Source organism: Eucyclogobius newberryi, unplaced genomic scaffold (assembly GCF_026437365.1).
Source record: "Eucyclogobius newberryi isolate DKJ021-1_F unplaced genomic scaffold, fEucNew1.0.hap1 SCAF_16, whole genome shotgun sequence".
In the NCBI taxonomy this organism is placed as follows: Eukaryota; Metazoa; Chordata; class Actinopteri; order Gobiiformes; family Gobiidae; genus Eucyclogobius; species Eucyclogobius newberryi.
The window spans coordinates 18,024,538-18,036,571 of record NW_027315790.1 but is presented as its reverse complement, the minus strand read 5'-3'; the positions used below and the strand labels follow the sequence as shown (position 1 = coordinate 18,036,571).

The 12,034-nt window shown below is 45.8% G+C and overlaps 1 protein-coding gene across 4 annotated transcripts in view; it reads left to right on the top strand.

The window, feature by feature from the left end:
• arid1ab (AT-rich interactive domain 1Ab) overlaps nucleotides 1–12,034 on the top strand; it is a 49,466-nt gene that overhangs the window by 24,593 nt on the left and 12,839 nt on the right. For all 4 annotated transcript variants that reach the window (XM_072447764.1, XM_072447765.1, XM_072447763.1 and 1 more), the window contains 3 exons: nucleotides 793–1,410; nucleotides 2,157–2,273; nucleotides 10,665–10,905. In XM_072447764.1, the coding sequence (XP_072303865.1) occupies nucleotides 793–1,410; nucleotides 2,157–2,273; nucleotides 10,665–10,905 (976 nt within the window). The remainder of the gene's footprint in view (nucleotides 1–792; nucleotides 1,411–2,156; nucleotides 2,274–10,664; nucleotides 10,906–12,034) is intronic.

Genomic DNA, 12,034 nt, shown 5'->3' with positions numbered 1-12,034 from the left:
CGACCCTGTCACTCCTGGACCTGTGCTCAGAGAGGACAGAAATGCCTTGTATTTTAAACACACCCATTCAAATTAACATTAAAAAGGCAAAAAAATATTTTAAGTAATTGTAAGATGGATTTATCAATTGGTATTGTGAGAAATTGTGAAAATGAAATATTATAATATAAAAGGGACCATTGGTTTTCCAATTGGACCTGATACAGCAGTTTATTAAAGCTCCTAAGTTTTAATTGTTAAACTGATTGTTTTTGTGAGTCGCTGTTACAAGGAGAGATTTTCTTGAATGATTGTTATTATTATGAAACGCTGTGCAAAATATCATTGACATATTTTCAGAGGAAATATGTTTAATGTTCCATTTATCTTGCAAGGCCTACTTTTACTTTTTAAGTCCTCTTCCTCTGAGCCTCAGAAAAGGCTCTGTTCCAAATTTCCGCCTTTTATGCCGTGATAGGTAGAGCGCTGTGATCTTCTGCTTGGTTTTTGAGTCCATAAATTGCCAGGCTTGTTCTGAGCTTTTCTGCTACCCAGTTAACTGAGCCATAGTGCAGTAACTGGTGTGGGACACTTCTCACCCAGAGAAAGTTATGTTTGTTAATGTATACATTATTTTAAGTTGTAAAACATGAGATACCAAATCAGAGGCACTCAAGCATGTTTAAAGGCCAATGACAATAAAATGCATAATATCTGGCTGTTAATTCTATGTCTTTTTCTACTACACACTTCTAAACATATTACAGTGTTTGTTTGACTCTGTATTAAGTATTTGATTTGTATTCTGTCTAGATGCCATATGGACAGCAGGGTCCAGGTGGTTATGGTCATCAGAACCAAGGCTACTACGGTCAGCATGGGCCTCCTCACCCCGGGGCTCAGCAGCCATACCCCGGTCAAACGCAGGGCAGCTCTGGTCCTCCGTATGGCCAGCAGGGACACCCAGCACAGCCGCCCGGTCAACACGGGCAGACCGCAGCTCCATACCCACAGTCACAAGGTTCCCATGGCCCCGCAGCGGGTCAGCCCCCCTACAACCAACCGCCACAGTCCCAGCCCGGTCAGCCTCCCTACACCCCATCACCGCAGCCACAGCAACAGTCCCAAACACCACAGCAGGGTCCTGGGGCTCCGAGCCAACAGGGCTCTCAGGGCCAACCCGGCTACCCACAAGGTCCTGGGACGGGGCCGTCGCCACAACAGCCTACGCCTCAGCAGCAGCCGCCACAGCAACCACCACAGCAAGGACCACCACAATCACAGGGAGGGACCCCACCTCAGGGTCAGCCGCCCCCTAACCACGGGCAGCAGGGTCAGCCATCCCCCTACTCCCAAACACCCCCTCTACCACAGGGGCAGCAACAGTCCCAACAGCAGTCGCCATATCAGAGGTTCCCCCCGCCAGCACAGGTATACCAGTCCTACTGGACTAACAACATTTTTATAGAATATAATGTTATGGCAATGTCCACACTGTCTGTTCACCTCATTCTAAATTGGTGTAGATTATGGTTCTCAAGCAATTGGTCATAACTTGTTTTCCAAACTGTTTTGCATAACAATACACTGAAGCCTCTAGACTAGTTGTAAAGTCAGCTTTTTAAAAGCGACTTGGCGCTGCTGCCTTTTTAAGTCGCTTGTTAATTTTGAGATCCCAAGTTGCGTTTTTTTGCTGTAAAGCTGTCATTGATGTTCAAATGTATGTAAAATACTACATGCATCTCGTGCTCGCCGGTGGTGCAGTAGTTAAGGGTGTTGCACATGTGTAGGTGCTGCCCTTGTGGCGTTGTGTGTTCGAATACAGCCCACAACCATTTTTCGCTCTCTACCCACGTTCGCGCTACAACTGCCCTGTCAATTAAAGCCTTCAGGCCCAAAACATCTTTAGAAAATTATAAAAATTGCTCTGACACACATTAGATTTTTGTTGGGCTCGCGGTCGCTTGTTTTGGAATTTTTTTTCCAAAGTTTGTTTGTTTGCTTGTTGCTTTCTGAAAATCTTGCAACCCTGCTCTGAAATTTTTATGGTACAAACTCTGAAAAGCTGATTGCACTGGGAAATAATGTCAGTATATACAGATGCCATTCACGGTTCACCCCAGGCAGGGCATACTTTTCCTGTAGATGATTATTTAATCCTCTGTGTCTCTGATTAGGAACTGTCTCAAGATTCGTTCAGCTCCCAGTCCAGCGCCCCGCCGTCCAACCAGCCCGTCGCTTCCAACAAGAGCAGTCAGGAAGACAGCATGCAGGGCCGACCATCTAGTTTGCCGGTAAGCATTAGTTAAGTGTAGCTTGGATCACGTCATTCAACCTCTGATTTGACTTTGTGTCCTTTGTGCACATGTCTTAGCAGTGGGTTAATAATCAACTAATTCCAATTTGTCCCTTCTCGTGGCTTTTCTTCAAGGTTCCATGAAAGTTTTATTCTTGGAGTGAGAAAATATTAAAAAGTCTATTTTCAATGGAACTAAAAGAAACTTGGGATTTATCGTTTTGTTACACTGCACTCAACTCTCACTATGTAATAGAGCAGCCCACTTTGGAAGAGGGGAAATAGCTCACAGGCACGGCAAGTTGTTACATTTGGGCTGGAAACGTGTAAGAAGAATATCTGCCGGTAAAACGATCGTTGAGAAGGAAAAGTAAATCTGATGTCTGATTGCCCTCTGGCGAAAATAAAGGTGAGAGAAGCCCCCCTTTAAGGAGGCGTCCCTGTGTAACACGTTGCAGTTTCCATGGCAGTGTTTATAGGTCAGACTACGGCGCTAACCTCATTCGGAGCTTCAGGGAAGGAGAGTGAGAAATGAGATCATTAATGAAAGAGAATGAAAGCGAGGGAAGGAGTCGACGGCGAGCAGAGAGAGAGGGAGAGACGGGCGGGGGGCTGAGGGAGTGCAAGCAAATAAGTTGAAATGGTGTGAGTGAGTGCTTCAAGTGGGAGATGCTGAGTGTAAAGGAGGGATGAGAGGGAGAGCTGTCAGTGCCAGTAGGGGATGCCCTCAGGATGTGCTTCCCTCCTCTTTTATTTATTTATCTTATTTATTTATACAGCTTCCGTGGGCCTCGCCATTGGCCGAGCCGCATCAACCTGGGCTCTTGTTTGTTTGCCATTTTCTTCTGCGTGTTCTCGGGGATTCCCTACTCACGCCGTGTGATTGGCTGGCATTAATCAGAAAAAGGTGTGCTCTCCTCATGAATCGGTGCCCCGTAGAGTCGTATGAAATCGTGTTCAGATCAGAATCTCACTGATGCCCGGCGTGAATCCAACAAGTCGCGCTCCTCTACCAAAATTGAGTATAGATGGAATCAAAATAAAGCCACCTTCTTTCTATTATCATTCTTCAAGTAGATTTGAAGATTCTGAGACACAATTTTCACGTTGCATCTTCTATATTATTTTTGTTTTGTTAATGAAAGGTTTATGGCAGTGTGATGTAATTGCTTAACAGGTTTTAAATGCAGGTAGAAAATTATATGATCCAAATGAAGCTGTGCTGAATTGAAAGGACGCCATCTTTGATTCCTGGCTGGAGCTGATTTTTATGTAGCAACTTCAGTAGCATCTACACACACTCAGCAAGATGCACCTCATCCAGAGCACAGATGGATCTGTTTGAGCCAGGTGTCTGTTAGCTCACCATTGAAGTGGGAATAGAGATGTACAGGAGGTTCAGCTCCTGCTGGTAGATGCAGGTAGACCTGCAACACTAAGCTAAAGTAAAGAGCAGGGGATACGCTCTGCAGGAGGAGTTCTGTGGAATAGACAGCCAGAGTGGAACAAGCTGAGCAGGTTCAGCAAGTTCCTGGTTTGTTTTTAGTCTGCTCCAGGACACTGTTGAACATTTACCACAGTTGCACAAAACCGTTGAAGCACCCTCTTTAACCCGTGCATGGTTTTATATGGTACATTTTTGAATTGGTACATTTGGAAAGTTATTTATGGAATAAGATTACAATCTGGTTTGTATCACAGAAGGGCCTAGTTGTAAGTCTCCATTCAGTTTTGATTTGTAAAATGTTTTTGTTTTTTTGTACTCATTACCTGTTCAAGTCAGTCCTTTGATTTTTACAATTACAACCATTAAGCGCTGATTGTAGTGGAATACTGGCGTAAATGTACAAGCTCCATCAGAGCCACATGACTGTCATTGTGCTGCTGTATGCAGCTACACGTTGCCAACTGGAGTCAGCACTGTCACTGTCAGCCTCTCAAACATTCTGGAAGTGACACTTCCTCTTCATGTCAACCCATGGGAATGGAAATGCTTACAAGACCACCACCACTACGCTCTCCTCCCCTCCCAGCTTAACACGTCGCTCCTCTTTAAAAATCTCCTTGTCCTTCCTCAGTTCTTTTGTATACCCTCTTCCACTGTGGATTTTAATCCTTCATTGCCCGCCCAATGCCTGAGTGTGCCTCTTTTTGATGTGCTTCAGACTTGAGCGGAAGGTCACATGTTGGTCACACACTCTCACTTTTGCTTTGTTTTCGGCTCCACAACCTCCTTTTGCTCCGTCCTCAGGAGCACTCATTGTTGAGTGGCTTATCTTAAATGCCCAAGCATTATGTTGAGAGCCTTTTTTAATCCTCTATTTTAAATATGAATACAATTTTATTTATCAGTCCTCTCCATAATACATTTTAATTTCCAGTTTAATCAAACCTTAAAAACACATATTTAAAAACTTGTATCCTAGCAGTGCGTTGGTAAACCTGCAGGGACCACCTACCTAGCAACACCACCCACAACAGACCCCCCTTCCCTCTCCAGTGACCTTAATAAATGTGCCAAGACTCTTGATGTGAAACCGTGGGCTCTTCCAGCTCTGGTGCAGATAGACCGAGCCTGCCTCACCCTCCCGCTCCCCGTTCCCTCGCTCAGCCCAGCCCAGCTCTGCTCTTCTGCGGCAGCTAAGCTTGTTTTTGCGACATAGCTCTGGAGCAATCAGGCTGACAAGACCGGCCCACTTTTTTCCTCCTCTCCCCAGCCCAACCCCCTTCCATTCCATTTTTCCCTTCAATTTTGCACTGTTTTTTTTGCTGCATTTCTCTTCTCTTTTTCCTTTTCATATAAACTCTCCTTCTCTCTGCCTTTCCCTCGTTCCTCTTTCTGTCTAAATTCTCATTTTCCCTCGCCTGCGCCCTCTCCCTCCACCCCCCGCCCCTTCCTCATTCTCTTCTTCTCTCTCAGTAAATCAGCTTTCATAACGCTGTGCAGCGCAGCCTTGTTTTGCGAGGCTCTGACGTTGACCGTATTCAGAGTCCGGGGCCAGTTTCCTGTTGCTATTCTGGGGCCCTTTGCTTCCTGTGTGGACATGTCTTATTCAGATTCCCGGCACTGCTCTCGGCTCTCTATCACTCCCCTCCCTCCCTCCTCTCCTGCTGTTTGCTTCTCTCCTCTTTCTCACCCTTTCTATTCCTCTCAATGTGATTTTTAATTAATGTACTTGAGAAAATTCCGTCTGCTGACAAAGTGTGTTGTTTAGCATTTGCTTCAGTGATTTGTTTCTTGGACGGCAAAAAAAAAAAAAAGCCCGAGCCCCGTTTCTGCTTTTTAATTCGCTCGCACTCCTCATACAGCACTCCACTCTTCCCTCCGCTTTTTTTCTCTGCTCTCCCCGCTCACTCTCCCATGCCCCTCCCCTCCCTGCCTTCATTTCTGCTGGGCTGAGCTAGTTTTGCAGCACAAAGACTCTGGCTGACTGCAGCACTGTCTGTCCTTTGCTTTGCCTAGAATCTGGCTAGAACAAGCTGCTGAGCTGCCCCCCCCGTCCTCTTTTAATTCACTGAAGCTTCACAGCGCCCTCTAGACACCACTCGGGAGGGGCTGCTCAGCTCTGGAAGGCAGTGGCTGTAGGGGTCTGGAGCCTCCACACCCAGTCCCCCCCTTCCACCAATCCCGGCGCCTTTTTTTTCCCCCGGTATCCCAGCACCCCTCACCTCAGGCTGGGCAGCTGCCTCTCACTCAGGGCATCTGCGTACTGCCCTGGGACACCCTTTTACCATTGTGATGGCTACAAAAGCACCCCCCCTCACACACACACTCACCCACCCCCAGAATCCTCATTATTCACAGCAATCAGGGCACCCCTTCCCTCTCCCCCACCCCGCACCTTCCTCCATGCTGCACACCCTGAGCATGTGTGCCCCCCCCCTTTTTTGTTACTCTCACAGAGAAGCTCAAATTAGGCAAATTTAAGTCTTCTAATGGAAACCACATTCATACTTTGGCTTTTGTTTCCGAAACAACCTTACACCCTTAAGAGAACCACCGTTGATTCATTTTTGCTGCTTCATTCTTTCATCTTCTTTTTCTGTGGTGTTATTATCCTTCCCACGTGGCCGCTGGTGATAAAGCAGCAGGGTAATGGTGATCTCCAGGAACCCGGCGTGGAGGTGGTACACATTGTCTGTGGCAGTGATACTCCAGACTTGGTGTGTAACCCCAGCAGGGTGCTCTTAGGCTCTCAGCTTTGTCACCCCTTCTGCTTTTGTTACTGTTGGTTGTTGCTTTCATCTTGTTGAAGATGACACTCTGACATCTCTATGCTGGTCCAATGTCTAGTTTGAGTTTTGATCATTCTTTCATTTATGGAGTGAGATTAGGTATGTGCGTTACCCTTTGGGGTGTTGTCTCTGGAAGCTTTTTGGTTTGCTTTTATGTGAAGCCCTGTAATGGCTGCTGCTGTATGAGGCTGGGGCCTTGCCTTCTCTTAGTTTCTCCAGTTCATCTTTCACAGTGGGATGGGAGTGCCCCCTTATGGTTATGCTCAGCCCTGCAAAGCTGGGGCTGGGCCTGGTGCTGGCTTTCTACACATTCTGTGGACATCACTGAAGCCCCTTGTTGTTTGGGGTGTGCTCCATATGCAGGTGGGGATCCCCCTATCAAGTTGTTAAAGCCTGACAGCTTCACTGTCACAGAGAACATGTGGATGCCAGTTGGCAGCTAAAGTGATTACAGCTTGTGTCATGTGCTTTGACTGAGGCTGCTCTGCGAAGCTTATTTTTACTCGGCCAGTGCTGTGTGTTCATCTGTTTGTGGCAGTTTGGTGCCCTATTGCTGCTGCTCTGACATTTTATGTCATTTCAAAATGGTTACAACTTGACATTATGTTTATATTTTCATCAGACACAAAACATTTAAATTAGTAATTTTAATGCACAAAAGAAGATGCACCAGAAATACATCCTTTTTACGGAGCACATTAATTATGATCAATGAATTGGTGTAAGTTAATAATAGTTTTTGTTAATCCCTAAACATAACCACAGTGCTGTAGCACAAGCAGAATATGTTGTATTTGTGTTACACAATTGGTTTAATCATTTGTTTCTCTCAAACACAAGACACAGAAATTCACTATAATCTTGTGTTTAACATAACACATAAATTACTAAGAAAAAGAAGTTCAAGCTTTCTTCCTCTAGTGTCCAGTGTTTCCTTGTCATTTTCCTGAGGCAAAAAAAACGTGGCCCAGAGGCTGTAATTAAAGCGCCGCTGGCTGGAGCTTGTGTTGTGCATTTCCTGCAACAATGACGTGCTTCTTTTGTAGTAGCTGACTGCGCCGTGACCCTGGCTGCTCGCAGGGAGGCCACAGAGAGAGGGAGGGAGAGAGAGAGACAGACGCCAGGGGGGAGGGCCCGACTACACAGACTAATGTGTCAACCACGTGGATCCTCGTTACCATGGCAGCCTCTGAGATGCAGCTAGTCCTCCCCCCCCCTCCACCCTCCACCCCCACCTCATCGCCCAAATCTATCCTCTATTACTCACAGACAGGATGTGGAAGCAGCTTGCTATGAGAGTGTGCCTTTTTTCTAAACTTTTTTTCATACATGGCTTAAGAGTTAGAAACCGGTTCAGGGAGAGACTGTGACTGATGGGTGAACTCTGCCCCCCTTCCACAACCACCAGTGAGGGCTCTAGAGTTCCATTATCTCACGCATGCTACGCGACGCCACTTCCCACCCTGCACTTTCTCTCTCATAAGGTAAAGAGGAGGCAGAAAAAAAGTAAGAAAATCGGCCGGCTTGGCAGACTAATGGCTCTGGCCGGGCTTGATTGATTCAGTGAAGTAATCTGCAAATGGAATACATTAAAGACGGCGGAGAGGAGAGCCGTGCAAATGACTAGGAGACTAGCGAAGGCACAGTGAGAATGTAGAGCAGCTGAGGATATGCGAACATTGACGAAAGGAAATGCTGCCTGTAATTTTCCACATTCATTAACTTTTGAAATGTAATTGTCGTATACATTTTAGCCACTCGAAATACTCTTGCTTTTCTGCATGCACAGTTCTGCAGCTCCGAGCTCTGAAGTTCCATGTTAGGCAATGCTGGGAAACACACAAAATGGCTGCCATAAAGGAAAGCTTGCTGCTCTGTGCTTCTCTCCACAACACGACTTTCTCCCATTTTCCACCATCGCAGAATGGCTCTTGTGCGTGTGTTTATTTCTCTTCTTTGCCCTATAACATTATGACTTCATCAATATTTTGACCATTACAATGTTGTGACCTTCCCATATCAGTTATTTAAGTTTTTGATTTATTTAAACCGATATCTGAGCTACATTTTAACATTTGAAACTACTTCTCCAGACTTGTCCCCTATATCATTATGTCTGATGTTGACTGTCAAGAGCCACGGCAGCGTCGGCATCACACACACACACGCACACACTCACACACACCCCCCCATCTCTCCGGCCTGTGCAGTCAGCAGAACAGACTGGTGCTGTGCAGTATCGAGCTGGGAAAAATCAATGACTGCAGAGTAGGTAGGAGCCTCTGTGCTTGGATGTGCTCGCTTGTGTGGAATGATTACGCCTATCTGGGCTGAAGCATCGCAGCAGTCGGATATTTACAGAAAGTACAAGATCTGATATGCGCGATCTGGAATAGATAGTGTTGTACTCATTTAGATTTGCCGTCACTCCGTTAATACACTATATTTACGCAACGGAATAATATGGTTGCGGCGTCATAACGAACATATCAGACTAAAACCGTTTTCACCTGCCCAAACATTATTAACCCTTTATCTGGCTCAAATGCAAAATTCTATCACGTGTTACTCTGAATGCATCAAGGCCTTTTTATTCACTTGTTATTCACAATTACAAAATGTGAAAAGGGCTTTTGTCTCTAATTTCTGCCCAACAGATTAATATGTGTCTGTGTTCACTGGTCATGGGGGGTCATTTAAGTGGCTCTTAAAAAACACTTATTTTTCTTATGTCACTCTTGTTTTCAAACCCATGGCCGAGGTGTCTCTGTCGGTGTTCCTCTGTGACCTTCTCCCTAAATGGAACAACTTGGAGCAACTCTAAGAACTGACCTGTGACCTTTTGGGCCAATGGTCATGTTATCTGGAGTTTTGTGCAGAATGGCCTTTTTGTGAGTGTTTGCTGCTATCTCCCGGTGCATCGCTGCTTCTGTGGTGGTCACTGCGGCAGACGACATGGGGCTTTGGTCTTGTCAGATGACCCAAGTCTTGTGATGTCTAGGTAGAAGAGGGGGGGATGTGGGTCAGCTGACAGTATTGGTTACAGGGAAAAGGATCCCGCCACGGTTGTTTAAGAAAGGAATGTCATGCTGTTTGATCTCCCGCTTCCCCTCCACCACATTACCATACCAGCGTGCTTCTCCTGACCCTCTTTTTCGACATTTGTGAACATTAATTGGGCACCAGCCACCACAACACTTAAGAGACTGGAAAGCCCCTCACAAAACCCTCCCGCGGCATCTCGCATGGCTTCACCGCTCATTGTTTTCGTGCCGTCACTTCTTCTCCTGCGCCTGTCACGTAGGCTCACGTAGTGTCACGTAGGCTCGGGTCGGCGTGGTCAAACAGGCAAAAGAGGAAAGCCAGAAAAATACAGAGGCGAGGGCAGAGTGAACAAGGTGGGGTGCGTGTTGTGTTTAGAATGGGAGGATTGGAGGCGAGGGGGGGGGAGTGGTGCCTTCTGAATCAGCGTTCTCCTGTCACTCCCTCTGGGGTTCCTCCATCAGGTCACGTTCCCAAAAATAGCACCGGGCGCCGTTTCAAGTGCAAAAACCGCCGGCTTCGGGGGTTGTAGCCAGCTTGTGTGTGAGATTTCTATGGGAATCGTTGGCCACCTTCCAGTTAGTGCATTCCCCCACCCGTGCACCTCCCCCTCCTGCCGCTCATTTTTCCCCCTCCTCTGATGTGACTGGCAGATGAGCTTGCATTTCTGAGAGAGCACATGGGCCCCACGTGTGCGGCCCAAGTGTAAACATTCACCTTCCCACAAACATGATCGCCGGCTGCCTCATGATGTAGCCAAGGCTCACGAACACCACATGGCCCTGGAGCCTGCCCAGCCCCAATTATTTTAACCGCCTACTGGGTTTCTTTCTTCAAATTACTACCACTTCATCGTTACAAACCATATAAATAGCGTGTCTTTTCTATTTTGCATTGTTTCAGTTTCTTAAACGCTGGAGCTGTGCAGCTTGATGATTTTGAATACCAATATGATTTTCAACTGAACGCTTTTGTGAAAGGAGTGGATAATATTTGACCAGGACTGTTGCCTGTTATTGTAAGAGGCACATAACGATGACTTTGTTGTTTCTTCAGAAAACTGAATTTATGTGCTAAAGAGCCTCTTGGTTTTGTCTTTGCTCTCATTCAGGACCTGTCTGGCTCCATCGACGACCTGCCCACCGGTACAGAGGGGGCCCTGAGCCCTGGCGTTAGCACTTCAGGTGTGTCAAGCAGTCAAGGCGAGCAGAGTAACCCTGCTCAGTCGCCCTTCTCTCCACACACCTCACCCCACCTGCCAGGCATCCGCGGACCCTCACCATCACCCGTGGGCTCACCCGCTAGTGTCACCCCCTCCCGCACAGGACCCCTGTCCCCGGCTGCTGTGCCAGGTAATGCCAGATGTCTTCCTCCCCATATTTGATCATGTTTTTTGTATAGAAATTAAATGAACATAATTGTATTGTTTTATAGTGAAAGTTTTTGCACAGACAGCTGTAGAACAGATTAGTTTTAAATGTTGTTTAAATAATACTATTTTACACTATGTAGACCAGGTATCAGTAGCAGTTAAGCTGTATTGGACTCTAAAGCAGCCATATGTTTGTTGATAAATACGTGCTCGAGGTAATGAGCTGTTGCACTTTTTTTTTTGCTGCCATTTTACTGCAAACTCCAAATCTGACAGCACATTTTCTCTTCTGTCAATCACATTACATGGCTATAGTTCACAAATTAGTTTGGAAATTGTTATGTAATATGACAACTAGGGCTGCAGCTATCAATTATTTTAGTAATCGAGTAATCTATCGATTCTTTTCTTCGATTAATCTGTATTTTGTTTGTTATTCGTAAACCATTTTAAAACATTCAATTATTTTTTAAATAAACATTTTATTATAGTAATAAACAAATAAGGAGTTTCTGCTTAAAATAACACATTTTATTCTTAATTTCTCAACATTTTGTCCCGATAACTGCAACATTTCACTTCACCAGTCTAAACTGTTCTGTTTGTATATAAAGAACTAATTCACTTACCAGTTACAGTAGCCATAAAATAAACTTGTTTGTAAAACTTTGTTGAGTGAGACCAGTGATGCCTGGTGTTTTTGAACTCTGCATTTTAGTTCCGCTAACTTTAGCCTGTGTCGTCGTCCCGTCATCGTGGACATAGGTTTGATGCGTCCGTGAGGGGCTGTGATGCAAAATGTCGTCATTTTTGCCCACGTGCCTCTTGCGCTCGGACCTGATTTTCCGCGTCAGGGAAAAGATGTAACTATGCGAACGGCTCCGTGCGGAAATAAATGAGATTTCATAGCAGCTAGCTTAGATTTCTACTTTTGACACCGCATGAACCCGCGCAGACTATAAATACTGCCAACGTCTTCTCCGCTTCCCTCCGCACGACTCATTTCCACGTGGAATTTACATACGGGAAGTTTAATCCAAGCTTAAAGTGAATGGCTCACGGTGATAATGCTGCAAAATGTCAGTTACAGCTCAAAACACTGTTCTCTT